Source organism: Leuresthes tenuis, unplaced genomic scaffold (assembly GCF_036924035.1).
Source record: "Leuresthes tenuis unplaced genomic scaffold, fLeuTen1.0.hap1 SCAF_10, whole genome shotgun sequence".
Classification (NCBI taxonomy): Eukaryota; Metazoa; Chordata; class Actinopteri; order Atheriniformes; family Atherinopsidae; genus Leuresthes; species Leuresthes tenuis.
Window position 1 is genome coordinate 2,348,418 of NW_027325364.1, and position 14,146 is coordinate 2,362,563.

The window sequence follows — 14,146 nt, forward strand, 5'->3', positions numbered from 1 at the left end:
GACGTCATCGGTCCTACCTGTTGGGAGCAGCAGCAGGGTTCAGCCCAGCTGTTATGTCGTGCCCTGTGCACGCGCCGTTTGGTTTCACGATCTGTGCACGCGCCGTTTGGCTTCACGATCTGTGCACGCGCCGTTCTGGTGATGTGCGACACATCTGCACTTGTTAAAGTTTGGGCCCAACAGCTTTTCTGTCCCACTTTATGAAATATTGAGAATGTGGGACACTATCTTTGGATGATTTGTCCTTTAAGGTCTTTAAATGTTCCGTAAATAGTCCGAATTTACATGAAACGCAGTCCTTAAACTGAACATATCCACATTTAGAAAAGGCGAATCCCCCTTTTTGTTAGAATTTAAGTTACTTTTTAAAGTTAATGTCTCAAAATGTTATGTTTGGTGCAAATGAATAAACATAAGATACTAATCTCACGCAGGAACAGACTGAATTATTCACAGATAAGTTCTTTATTTAGATGTCTATGAAGGGTTTGTATTTCTACGTTTACAGAAACATTGAATTCTCTATTTTTCTCCAGTTTTATCTTTATAAAATGACCGTTAAACACATGTGATTGAACTTAAAAGAATGTGATGTGGGCTTTTTCAGTCACAAACGTCTCATTCCAGATTACAAAGTGAGCTTAACTTCTTCTTCTGGTACAAAGAAAACTAAAAAGGTGTGACGTGTCTCCGCCGGGCATGACGTACACATTCTGGCTTTATGTGTGAACAGAGAACAGCTTCTAAAAGTTTCTAATTTCATGACCTTACGGATAAATATTACAGTTTGCAGTCGAGCTAAAACATGACGAAGCATCTGTTAAATTTTCTCTTATTATGATGATGTAACGAGTAACAACTCTGAACTTAAAAAGTCTTTATGTATATAAGACTACGATGAATTACCAGCTCATTATGTAACATGTAATTCTTCTTAAGCTCCCTTTTCTTAATTAAAATATAAAGTTGTGGAAAACAAAATCTGCTAAAGATTTTACTGATTCTTTTAGCGTTTAGCTGTAGACATTTTTTATCAAATATTTAGGAAAGCACACGTGTTTTTATCTTTTGGCTGCTTCAGGATCAGCGACTGAACTCCTTTGTGTCAGTATGTGAAAAACAAATCAATAAGATTGACCGATTGATCACTCCAGCTGCGACCTAATCACGTGTAAAGGACAAACGAGTCTCCATGAACGAGCTGCAGTCAGAGAGCACCAACAGTAAATGTCTTTTAATATGCTGCATTGTCATAATATCACAGCCAATAACAAAATGAAGAAATATCAACTTAAATATGAGGATTTTTTGTTGATTCTGTTGATCAGAATTCATTTAAATCCCAGTTGTCACTGGGCGAGAGAGGCAGAATACATCCTGGATCCATTACAGGGCCACACAAGCATGCTCACACTCATTCATGGGCCACCAGTTAACCTGACAGCATGTTTTTGGATGGTGGGAGGAAGTACCCGGAGAGAACCCACGCATACACGGTAGGAACATGCAGAATCCACACAGAAAGGCCCATCCTGTTGGGAGGCGACGGTGCAAACCAGCACTCCACCCTGTGTAAGCAGGGGTTTGCTTAAAAAAACACACATAAATAGACATCAAACTCCAGTAATGTTGTAGAGACTCAAGATGCTCCCACAGAATTATACATAGACACAGAATAGACGAGATAAGAAAGCTCTTCATGTCGCATTTCTTACAGAGAAGCCAGAAGTAAAAGTTTGCATTTCTTTTGGCGTTAGCTCCAATTTGCCTGAAGTGCCATAAATGTCCACCAGAGGGCAGCACATGGCTGGATATCCCCCTCAGACAGCGCCACCCTGTGGAAGGTGACCCAATGACCAGAGAGTTCTGGTTGTGTTTGGGAGTCATTTGCTTAGTTCAGAAGAAAGCAAAGTAACAACGTCTTTTTTATTCAATTCTACAGCTGCAAATATTATGAGGTGAAGAGTCAATGTGTTCAGGGAGAAGAAAGAAATGAGAAAATACAAGAGGAATTCATTTAAGAGTAAGTCAAAGAGGGACATTTTATGAAAAAAACACGATAAGATAAGATAAGATATGGATAGATATAAGGATAGATAGATAGATAGAAAGAAGGATAGATAAAAAGATAGATAGATAGATGGATGGATAGATAGATAGATAGAAGGATGGATAGATAGATAGATAAAAAGAAAGAAAGAAAGAAAGAAAGATAGATAGATAGATGGATAGATGGATAGATAGATAGATAGATAGATAGATAGATAGATAGATAGATAGATAGATAGATAGATAGATAGATAGATAGATAGATAGATAGATAGATAGATAGATAGATAGATAGAAGGATGGATGGATGGATGGATAGATAAAAAGAAAGAAAGAAAGATAGATGGATGGATAGATAGATAGATAAAAAGAAAGAAAGAAAGACAGATAGATAGATAAAAAGATAGATAGATAGATATATAGATAGATAGATGGATGGATAGATGGATAGATAGATAGATAGATAGATAGATAGATAGATAGATAGATAGATAGATAAATAGATAGATAGATAGATAGATAGATAGAAGGATGGATGGATGGATAGATAGATAAAAAGAAAGAAAGAAAGATAGATAGATAGATAGATAGATAGATAGATAGATATATAGATAGATAGATAGATAGATAGATAAAAAGAAAGAAAGAAAGATAGATAGATAGATAGATAGATAGATAGATAGATAGATAGATAGATAGATAGATAGATAGATAGATAGATAGATAGATAGATAGATAGATAGATAGATAGATAGATAGATAGATAGATAGATAGATAGATAGATCTACACCACGTGTAACGGTCGCTAAGCTGAAACTTGGAGTAAGAAGAAGACACAAACCAAACATGACAGAAAAAAGCGGAGAGAGGTCAAATGTTGTGATCATTTAATATCAGTAATTGTCAGACAGGTTTATTCACCAGAAGCAACAATTTGTCTTGATGATCGTTGAAGTTCGGCGCCACCATTATAAGTAAAATTAGCAACATTTTCTCACAGAAACACCAAGCGAAGCAATCAGGGACATGAAAGATTCAGTGTGAAACATTTAAGCACATTTTCTGATAGAAATACGATATAAAATGAAGGCTGAGTGTGTTGCAATTTCCAGTGCTGCCACTAGATGTCACTTCACACTGATCTTAAAACAGTATCTTAAAGGGGAACTCCGGTATTTTTAAACCTTATTTCTTTCATGAAATACGTTCATCTGCTCACAGAGAACAGTTTGGTGAAAGTCGGCGTCCTTCAGAAGATATTTAGATAACTGGAGATCCATATAACGGAGTGAACGGGGCTTAGAGGATGCAGCCTCTAAAGAAGGCATTATCTGTCTTTATTTCACCAATACTTTAAGAAGAATGAATGAATGAACGTGTGCTATAGCTCTGTTAGCTCATAGCTGCTGTTATGTGGCTACTTGCAGCTATAGGAGAGCTAACGGAGGGATTTCTACACAGGCACTCTACTGGGACCACTTCATCCACACGCATGTCAGGGAGAATCCACATGTCAGAATCTGATAGATATCCTGCCATGTTGCACAAAACTATCAGCAGCAAACTCTGTGTGAAGTTAGCCGACTGTCACAGAGCACGGAGTGAATAAACTGTGCTGCAGGGGGGCGTGTGGATGAAGTGGTCCCAGTAGAGTGCCTGTGTAGAAATCCCTCCGTTAGCTCTCCTATAGCTGCAAGTAGCCACATAACAGCAGCTATGAGCTAACAGAGCTATGAGCTAACAGAGCTATGAGCTAACAGCAGCTATGAGCTAACAGCAGCTATGAGCTAACAGAGCTATAGCACACGTTCATTCATTCATTCTTCTTAAAGTATTGGTGAAATAAAGACAGATAATGCCTTATTTAGAGGCTGCATCCTCTAAGCCCCGTTCACTCCGTTATATGGATCTCCAGTTATCTAAATATCTTCTGAAGGACGCCGACTTTCACCAAACTGTTCTCAGTTCAACACAGCATGACGTCATCCTATTATATCCTATCATCGACGCCCGCTGTAGCAGCACAGCTTATTAGGTCCAGGTTTAAAAATACCGGAGTTCCCCTTTAACAGCGTCTGATATCAGTAAATTAACACCTTGTGTCAACACTTTTGAATGTGAGCATCATGTGAGCCACTTCTCCATGCAGTTCCTGAACACCGTGAAGTTGGAGTGCCACGAAGTGTGTTTCACCCCCGGCTGAACGCACACCGACACGTCGCCACGTGCCTCCAGCGTCTTCAGCCCAAACGTGTCATTCTTGTAGAACTTTCAGAGTAAGAGAAGAAGAAGAGGAACATCGTTTTTAGATTTAGAGGTTAAAACAGGACGACTGAAGGCAGATACGGACACTAAGTCTGCAGCTCCAACCTGCAGCATCTCAGAGATAAAACTAAGATTACGACCCCTGTCAAGGCAGAAGTTAGTGTACCACCGGCATTTTGTATGAGACTGCGTTGGTGTTCGGTTTTAAGAGAAGATTCTGTTTGAGTGTACAGTTCAGCACCTACCGTCTGGTTCCTCATTTCTACAACTCGTTCGTTGCTGTCATAAAATCCAAAGTGGCTGTGCAGGAAAGAGGAAACAGTCAGTCCAGGTAAAGAGGTTTTGAAACCTCAGAAATCCTAAAGGGTACACACACTTTAACCACTGTGCCTGTTCTTCAGAAGTCCTGATCATGACATCATAACAGGAAATGTGACATCACAGGCAGATAAAATGCAGGACCTGGAGCCCTGATGAGGGCACATCAAGATTATTGAGATGTTAATATTTGTTTCACCAAGAAATGTCTGCACCAATGACTCTAACACCCCCAAACACCCTCTAACACCCTCTAACACCCTCTAATACCCTCTAACACCCTCTAACACCCTCTAATACCCTCTAACACCCTCTTACACCTTCTTACACCCTCTAACACCCTCTTACACCATCTTACACCATCTTACACCTTCTTACACCTTCTTACACCCTCTAACACCCTCTTACACCCTCTTACACCATCTTACACCTTCTTACACCCTCTTACACCTTCTTACCCCCTCTTACACCTTCTTACACCCTCTTACACCATCTTACACCCTCTTACACCTTCTTACACCTTCTTACACCCTCTAATACCCTCTTACACCCTCTAATACCCTCTAACACCCTCTAATACCCTCTAACACCCTCTTACACCCTCTTACACCATCTTACACCTTCTTACACCCTCTTACACCTTCTTACCCCCTCTTACACCTTCTTACACCCTCTTACACCATCTTACACCCTCTTACACCTTCTTACACCCTCTAATACCCTCTTACACCCTCTAATACCCTCTTACACCCTCTAACACCCTCTAATACCCTCTTACACCCTCTTACACCTTCTTACACCCTCTAACACCCTCTTACACCCTCTTACACCTTCTTACACCCTCTAACACCCTCTTACACCCTCTTACACCTTCTTACACCCTCTAACACCCTCTAATACCCTCTAACACCTTCTAAACCCCCCACGTTAAACTGTTATTTTATGTCCATGTTGTCTCCCTGATAAATACTTTGGGATATAATCTCAGTTGTTTCCACGCCACAAAAACAAAGTCCTGATCCAGTCATGGAGATCTGTGACAATTTCAGACTTTTAGTTTTATTCTATTTCATGATGATATCTGTCTATAACAATCATTCATAGCGTAGAATCATAAACTTTACAGAAGCACTTAAGAGATTAAAAGAGCATTATATCTCCGGCTTTCTGAAGGTCTTTTCAAAGTTATCCTTTGGACTTTTTCTGCTTTTTCAGCCATTTTCAGTCCAGTCCTTGGACCTTAACTCTGACCTTTGAACCATTCAAGCAGGAAAAAGGCTCCTAACTCAAGGGATGAACCAGTGTTGTGTCGACACAGAACAGACAACTTAGCAGAGAAGCCATTTTAAACTGGATCTTTAGGCACTTTAGCTCAAGTTAACTTTATTTAATCTGTGTAGTAGAAGTTGTCTTCTTTGGAAAGCTTGGTAGCCAGTTTTTTATGTTACTTTTTTCTTTATATATCATCATAATAGCAGGAAAAGTTCTTCACATCTGATGATGATAATTAAATTCCATCAAAGAAGTCAAATCAGACCATGAATCAAAAATGTCATTCAATTCAGGAGCTGTAGTTGGGATATTATGGTGCGTAACATACAGTAAGGAGGCTTCTACTGGCATCTTTAATGAATAAAGCTTTTCTTTTTCTCATATCTAACTGAGAGAAATATCTGAGGAAAGTCAAACCTGGACTGCCACGGAGTGATGACGCCATCATCCGGTCCTCCAATCAGCACCAGCTTCTTGATACGCAGGAAGTTGTCCCTCCATGCTGGGAGAGTAAAGTTCAGGAGTTTTTTATTCAAACATTCACGATTACATGCAGTGATTTCTTTATTTTACTACCTGTCATGTTGCTGTGAGGTTTTTCACCGTTCAGCAGTGGGAGGAAGGCGTTGCTCTTCAGATAGCTGGATCTGTGGTGGGGGTCTGCAGAGAATAACACACCTTTATCTCTGTGGGGGGGTGTAAATGCAATGAACACACCTTCTTCTCTGTTTCTCTGGGGGTGCGCTCTGTCTGCCTGATGGAGAGGAGCCTGGAGTTATGGAGGAAGAGGCTGACAGAGACAGAGAAAGACCTTCTCCTCAGGTACGGCAGAGGAGAGGCCGAACCCGACGCCACAGACCAGTACCCGGAGATAGACCTGGAGCCAACATCCACAGAGCTCAGCGGCCCGATGCTGAAAGTCTGCGGAGGGGACAAACTAAGCCTGCACAAGGCGGATAAAAAGATGTTCTATATGAACCGTGTGAAGAACTTCTACAAGACAAAGCTGAACAATAGAGCTGAGAGTGTGTGGACGGAAAGGCTGAGTGGACTGAGTGATGGAGAACTCTTTATAAACCTCCAATAAAAAAGAGAACTGGAGATCTCCAGTGGAGGATTTTACATGGTGCCATAGCCACAAATGCTTATCTATCTGTTTTTACTCACAGTGTTTTAAACGTTTTTAAACCTTTCTGTGGTTTAGCCGAACACGTTTTTCATGTTTTTACTGAATGCAACAGGTTAGCAGATTTTTTTATCGTTTTAACTCGTGTTTTTAACCTATTTGGTGCTACTTTTACTGTCCCTGGTTTTATTTGTGGTGTCAGATACAGAAAAACTGAAAAACAAAAGTGTCAACTTTTAAATTTTCTCGTAGGAGAAGCCAAACTGTCGATATATCTGAGCCGCAGAGACAGACTGCAGGGAGGATGGACCCTGGATGCTGTGACTCTGTGGAGGTAAAAAAACGTTAAAGCCAGACTGAGGCTGGAGTTTTGCTTCCACAGAGTCACCGGCAACATTGCAGAATTTGCACATCACTGGGCTCATGAGGGGATTTTATGCCAGGTGGCTGAAAAAGAACTGCAATTTGCACATTTTCTAAAATAATTGATTGATCCTTTTATTGTTGAGTAAGTTGTGAAATGTGTGTAAATAAAGTGCTGTTAAAAAAATCTCTGTTCTTACCGTTCCAGTAGTCACAAATAGACACTTTCTGTCCCAACTTATTGTAGCAAACGTGAAAGACCTCCTTCTTCAAACAGCCATGAAAGATCCACCACAGGTACTTGATGTCCGTGTCTGTGGAGCGAGAGCCTGTCTTTAAACTTTCTTCATCATGTGGAGGAAGGGTTACGACACACTGAACAAACACCGTGAAGCTGCTGACCTCCGTACTGTCCGGCCAGAGGCGATGACAGCGAGATGAAAGTGTGCACGTTGTGATGTGGCGTCGTGGAGAGCACTGCACGACACACTAGACCACCTTCATAGAAGAAGAAGAGACATGAAGTCATCCTCAGTGCTGTCTATCTCTTTCTATTGCTCCTCCTTTCTTCTTAAAGGTGGAGATGTCACGTTTTGGGTTTGGTATTTTCAGTATTTAAGTATTTTTTTGTCATGTTTCTGTTCCACAGCTGCACCTCGTCACCCCCCCACAGCATTTAGTTTCCAGGTTTACTCACAGTCACTGCGTTTCTGTCAGAAAAGTTTGCTTATTATCATTAAATATATCTTCTATGTAGTTTATTGTTAGCTTTTTGTATAGCTTGTTATATCTTCTATGTAGTTTATTATTAGCTTTTTGTGTAGCTTGTTATATCTTCTATGTAGTTTATTGTTAGCTTTATATAGCTTGTTATATCTTCTATGTAGTTTATTGTTAGCTTTATATAGCTTGTTATATCTTCTATGTAGTTTATTGTTAGCTTTATATAGCTTGTTATATCTTCTATGTAGTTTACTGTTAGCTTTTTGTGTAGCTTGTTATATCTTCTATCTAGTTTATTGTTAGCTTTTTGTGTAGCTTGTTATATCTTCTGTGTAGTTTACTGTTAGCTTTTTGTGTAGCTTGTTATATCTTCTATCTAGTTTATTGTTAGCTTTTTGTGTAGCTTGTTATATCTTCTATGTAGTTTATTGTTAGCTTTATATAGCTTGTTATATCTTCTATCTAGTTTATTGTTAGCTTTTTGTGTAGCTTGTTATATCTTCTATGTAGTTTATTGTTAGCTTTATATAGCTTGTTATATCTTCTATGTAGTTTATTGTTAGCTTTTTATATAGCTTGTTATATCTTCTATGTAGTTTATTGTTAGCTTTTTGTATAGCTTGTTATATCTTCTATGTAGTTTATTGTTAGCTTTTTGTATAGCTTGTTATATCTTCTATGTAGTTTATTGTTAGCTTTATATAGCTTGTTATATCTTCTATGTAGTTTATTGTTAGCTTTTTGTATAGCTTGTTATATCTTTTATATAGTTTATTGTTAGCTTTTTGTATAGCTTGTTATATCTTCTATGTAGTTTATTGTTAGCTTTTTGTATAGCTTGTTATATCTTCTATATAGTTTATTGTTAGCTTTTTGTATAGCTTGTTATATCTTCTATGTAGTTTATTGTTAGCTTTTTGTATAGCTTGTTATATCTTCTATGTAGTTTATTGTTAGCTTTTTGTATAACTTGTTATATCTTCTATGTAGTTTATTGTTAGCTTTTTGTATAGCTTGTTATATCTTCTATGTAGTTTATTGTTAGCTTTTTGTATAACTTGTTATATCTTCTATGTAGTTTATTGTTAGCTTTATATAGCTTGTTATATCTTCTATGTAGTTTATTGTTAGCTTTATAAAGCTGTTATATCTTCATTTGTAAGTCGCTTTGGATAAAAGTGTCTGCTGAATACAGAAACAGAAACAGAGATGAGAGTTTGAGTCGAAGAAGAGCCGGAAAGAGTCGGGACACGTTGTCAGAAAAGTTTGCTTATTATCATTAAATAAAAGTCACAGCCAGAGAGGCCTTTTCATATCAAAACTCCACAAGGAGAAGCTGGGAGACAAAGAGAGCTGTGTTTTAAGAAGGAATGTTGTCTCCCCACTGATCGTTATCTTTATAGCTCCCCAAATAAGGAGATGCCTCCAAACTCAGGAGATAAACCAGACCTGGGCACACAGAGGATTGGATGTATGTGTGTCACCTAATAAAAGGTAAAGGGGGGCAACCACTCTTTGGAGAACTCCTGTGAATCTGCAGAGAGAAGGTTCCTGTGTTGTTCTCCCCTCCCCAGTAACATTCTGAGGCCTCAGAGGGATTTCTTGGTTTCATGCCGTTGTCTGTTAGTTAATTTTTCTAACAGTTTCATATTCATGTAAAGTCACGGTTTGTGCCTCATAGTCTTGTTTTTTAATTAATTCATAGTTTATCTGTCCCTGGTCTCGTTTTGTCATTTCTTCACAGTTAAGTTCTGATATCCTTGCTTCTTGCCTTGTTATTTTTTTTTGTTTTGTTAATAAATCTGAGTTTTACTTTGAAGTACGCATTTGGGTATGACCTGGAATAACAGCTCAAAATGCCAAAGATGCAGGTTTCCTTCATCTTTAAAGGAGACGGTTAAGAGGAATCTGTGGAATCTCTGAGCTTACGAAGGATTTCACACACTGAAGAACATTTGATGGGAGATGTTTGATGACCTTGTGAAAAGCACAGAAGATGGACGCCGTCAGGGTACATGTTCATGATGCTGTTGATTCTGCTCCTGAAGCCTTGAACCTGCTTCCACATCGGCTTCAGACTGGCACAGTTATCAAAGAGGCTGATCGGCACCACCTTAGTGCCTGAATGCGCCTGTGGCCAGAATAAAGAGAGAAGGAAGGAAGGTTTTGATCAAAATAAATGACTGTAATCACACATTAAATGAGCGAGCCTGTGCCCAGCTGTCAGATGTTTGCAGCCACTCCTCTTACATAAATCTGACTCTGAGGAATTGAGAATCACAGGGCGACAGAAATAAGCACCTTGAAGCCAAATGTCTGTTTTCACTTCATGGAAAATCTGCCCCTTGTTTTTCAGTTACAACCTCAAACTGGAACACTTTAAACCAATACTTCAGTGTTTGATTTTTGTACTTTGACCTTGTTAATTAATTAACTTTCCATGCACTGCTTCATCCGATTCAGGGTCAAATCTTGGGGGGGTGCAGAAACTAATGAGATGAGTAACCATGAGAATCACATAACAAGTAGTTTTTTGAACTGTTGACTAAAGTCATTTAAAAACCTGAGGATTTTCCGAAGAAACTGTCCGTTAAAACCTCATAAAAAGTGAAAACATAGGAGAAATACAACTTGCCTTCATGTTTATGACACTTAGAAACCCCCCAATGTGTCTTAAAAATATCGATGCAACGTGTTTGTCGCTGCAGGCTCGAAGGGTAAATGTTCAAACCAGTTCCTGCATCTCTTTCAGCTGAGCTGAGTCTTTTTATGAGATCAAATCTGTTAAATACTCCAGCTCTTTCAGAAGGTGCTGCCCACACAACTCACCGCCTACAAAGGATTCAATTTCCACGTTTTTGGCGGCGTTTGACAAAGTTTTCATATTGATCACGTTGCATTGATTATTCCATCATGTGAAGACACAACATGTGTGTTCTGTTTCCTGCTTTTTCCTTTACTTATGACCTATGGCGTAACCACGCATTCTTTGGGGGGGTCGTGTCCCCCCCAATATTGAGAAAATACCAACCTGTCCCCCCCAATATACAGAAGAAAATATGTAAAATGCATGTTCTCCTTTTATGAACCCTGTCAAGGGATCGGTCTCTTGTTATGTCTTATTTATTTTCAACTTATTTCCGTGTGTTACCATGGGAACGTAACGGCTGCGCCGCGGTTACCGTGGGAACGTAACGGCTCAATGAGAGTGACCCAACGGGCGCGCCACTGGGCGCGCCGCCGTCTCAGCAGCGGCTCTCCTTATCTTTACGTTGGACTTCTACTTTTGACGGAGCCGCTGCTCAACAGAGCAGATTGTACCAGAACAGGAAATCCAACACAGAATCAACAAAATAAACTTCCGCCCCCTTTCAAAATAAAAAAAACTTAAAACAAAAATAACATTAGACTATTAGACTTTTCATTGTTAATGCACATTTTGAGACATTGACACAATAGAAATGAAGCTGGACTTAAAAGTCCTCAGCACATGTTTTGTTAAAGGAAAAGTCTGTAATTTGTTACATCATTAGTTATTAAAATATTTCCAGAAACATGCTTTGGGTATTTGGTCGTTTTCCACTGGAAGCTGTCCTATTTGCTACAGAACTACTGGAAGAGCATAATTGTAATTGGTAGGTGTGTTTAAGGTCAGTAAACAGTAAGCAGCTAACCAAAACAAAGTGGGGGGGCAGTCACTGTCTCGGAGAAATTACACTATTCCTTTAGATGTGAACTTACATGGTCAATGTAGTCCTCTAAACTATGTTCTAAATGTCCAATTTTTCATATATAAATAAAGAATTGTAGATAATGTGCTCAACAATTTTGTTTTTCTTGGACCCCCCCCAATGTCTAAACCGTGGTTACGCCCTTGCTTATGACAGTCTGAAGGCTGGGAATCACTGCTGCTGCCCCCCTGGTTCCACCTTCTCTGTCTCCTTCAGCTTTCTCCATAATTAAAGCTCATTTATCTCCTCATCTGTGTCTCGTGGTCTTCTCTGTGTCTGAGATATTCTCTCCTGGTCTTGTCGCCTCTGCTCTCGGTGTGTCCAGCACTCTCTGGTTTTCCTCCTGCTCTGTACTTTGTTTTGTATGAGTTTATTTGTTAATGTGTGCTTTGCTTTTGCTTTTTTGGTTGATTTTTTCCTGCCACCGTGCCGTGTTTTTCTGTTTCTTTTGTAAAACACTCACAGGTTTCTGTTCCCTTTGCACCAAAAATAAGAAACATCTGTCATTCTTCTCATTAGTTCATCATTCAAACCAGTTCATAAACTTTGAATGGTTTTAACTTGATAAAACGTAAATCTACATCAGTTATCGATCAAAGATCTATTGATTCCTGCATGTTTCACATGAAACAGTTAGAACTTCCATATAACAGGTAGACCTTTATTAAATGATCTTTAAATGCCATGTAACACACTATTTATCAATGAATCCAAGTCTCCTGTAAGTGCTGGAAGATGTCCTGAGAACACTTCTTAAAAATGATGTGAAAACACATTTAAAAGCTCTACAAATCCGTCCTTTTAAGTGTTTATGCAACAGTTGATCATGCTGAAGAGCCTGCTGTGATAAGTCCTACCTTCTGGATGAACTCAGTCAGCATCATAAACTGTTTGGGTCCATCGAAGAGGCCGTGCACGATGATGACAGGTTTGTAGCCGCTCTTGGACCCTCCGGGCAGCGGCAGCAGCATCAGCAGCAGCGGCAGCGCAGGTGAGCCTCGCCGGGTCTTCATCTCCGCAGGGATCCTCAGGCTCTGGAGCGGCTCTGTCCCGGAGAGATGAGATCTTTATCACTGCTGATGAGTGACTGTCGACCTCTGCTGTGTTGATGTTTTTGGAAAGCTCGCGCGCACCTGTTTCCTGATTTTGATGTGATAGCAGACGTCTTATTTATTGGTTGGTTTGTTTTATGGGTGGCGTTTCAGACCACATCCGTTTTGCTACGAAACGACACAGTTCCCAGAAGGACCCGTTACATATTGGCCCATGAATAAAACACTTCAGCATATAAAAGGCACGATTATTTTTCAAATATTTCCAGAAAACTGAAAATAGGTGCAGTGATTTATTGAAACATGATCAAACATGAACATAAATCCAGAATCTGAGGCAGAAACAGAGTTTTTTATCAGTTCTCAGCAGCTTTAAAGTGAATATCTGGTCTGAGCTCCTTTATTCTCCAACACAGCCTGAACCCTCTGAGACAAGCTTTCTGTCATTTCTTTAAGGAGTCTTCAGGAATAGTTCTCCAGGCTTCTTGAAGGACATCCCAAAGCTCTTCTTTGGATGTGGGCTGCCTTTTGTTCCGTTCTCTGTCAGATGATCCCACACTGCTTCAATAATGTTGAGGTCCGGGCTCTGGGGAGGATTCATCCCTCCATAAGACCTGTTGCCACTGATTTTCAGTCCACTTCTTGTGTCCTTTGGCACAGCTCAGCCTTTTCTCCCTGTTTCCCTTCCTTAAGAACGGCTTCTTGACAGCCACCCTTCCATGGAGCCCATTTCTGATGAGGCTTGGGCCAACAGTAGATGGATCAGCTGAAGGTCCAGATGCATCTCTCAGGTCCTGTCAGGTCACAGCTGGATTTTTTCCTCTTTCTTAAGGACATCACTTTCAGACCCTGTTCATCTGCTGTAGATAGTTTTTTAGGCCTGACACTTCTTCTTTTGTCCTCCACTCGCCCAGTTTCCTCAAATGTTTTACACACCCTGCTGAGATAAGCTTTCAGTGAAAAATAAACCACTTTAAAAGAATAGATGTGTTGCAGGACTATTGTAGAGGTGGGGAGGAGTTGTGTTTTGCACAAACATGACAAAATCCAGTTGCAAATATGGCTGTAAAGAGAATAATTCTGTGTAAGGCTACAGTGAATCATTAGCTTACTTTTCAGTTTAACTACTGACCACCATTTGGGCCTGCTTTTTAACCATAAAACTAATATTTTAACCGATAAAAATATAAATAATAGCCAATATTACATGGAACAACTGTTTCCACAATTTCTCAGTGCGTCAGTT

General features: G+C 39.7%; 1 protein-coding gene across 1 annotated transcript; it reads right to left on the reverse strand.

The window, feature by feature from the left end:
* Positions 1-3,945: 3,945 nt before the first annotated feature.
* Positions 3,946-12,996, reverse strand: LOC140315932 (lysosomal thioesterase PPT2-like). Its single transcript, XM_072393548.1, has 8 exons — positions 12,706-12,996; positions 10,095-10,248; positions 7,797-7,892; positions 7,595-7,708; positions 6,482-6,565; positions 6,323-6,407; positions 4,561-4,615; positions 3,946-4,318 (listed from the first exon to the last, which is right to left on the reverse strand). The coding sequence occupies exons 1-8, from the start codon at positions 12,859-12,861 to the stop codon at positions 4,175-4,177; spliced, it is 888 nt and encodes a 295-aa protein (XP_072249649.1). The 5' UTR covers positions 12,862-12,996; the 3' UTR covers positions 3,946-4,174.
* Between the last annotated feature and the right edge of the window lie 1,150 nt (positions 12,997-14,146).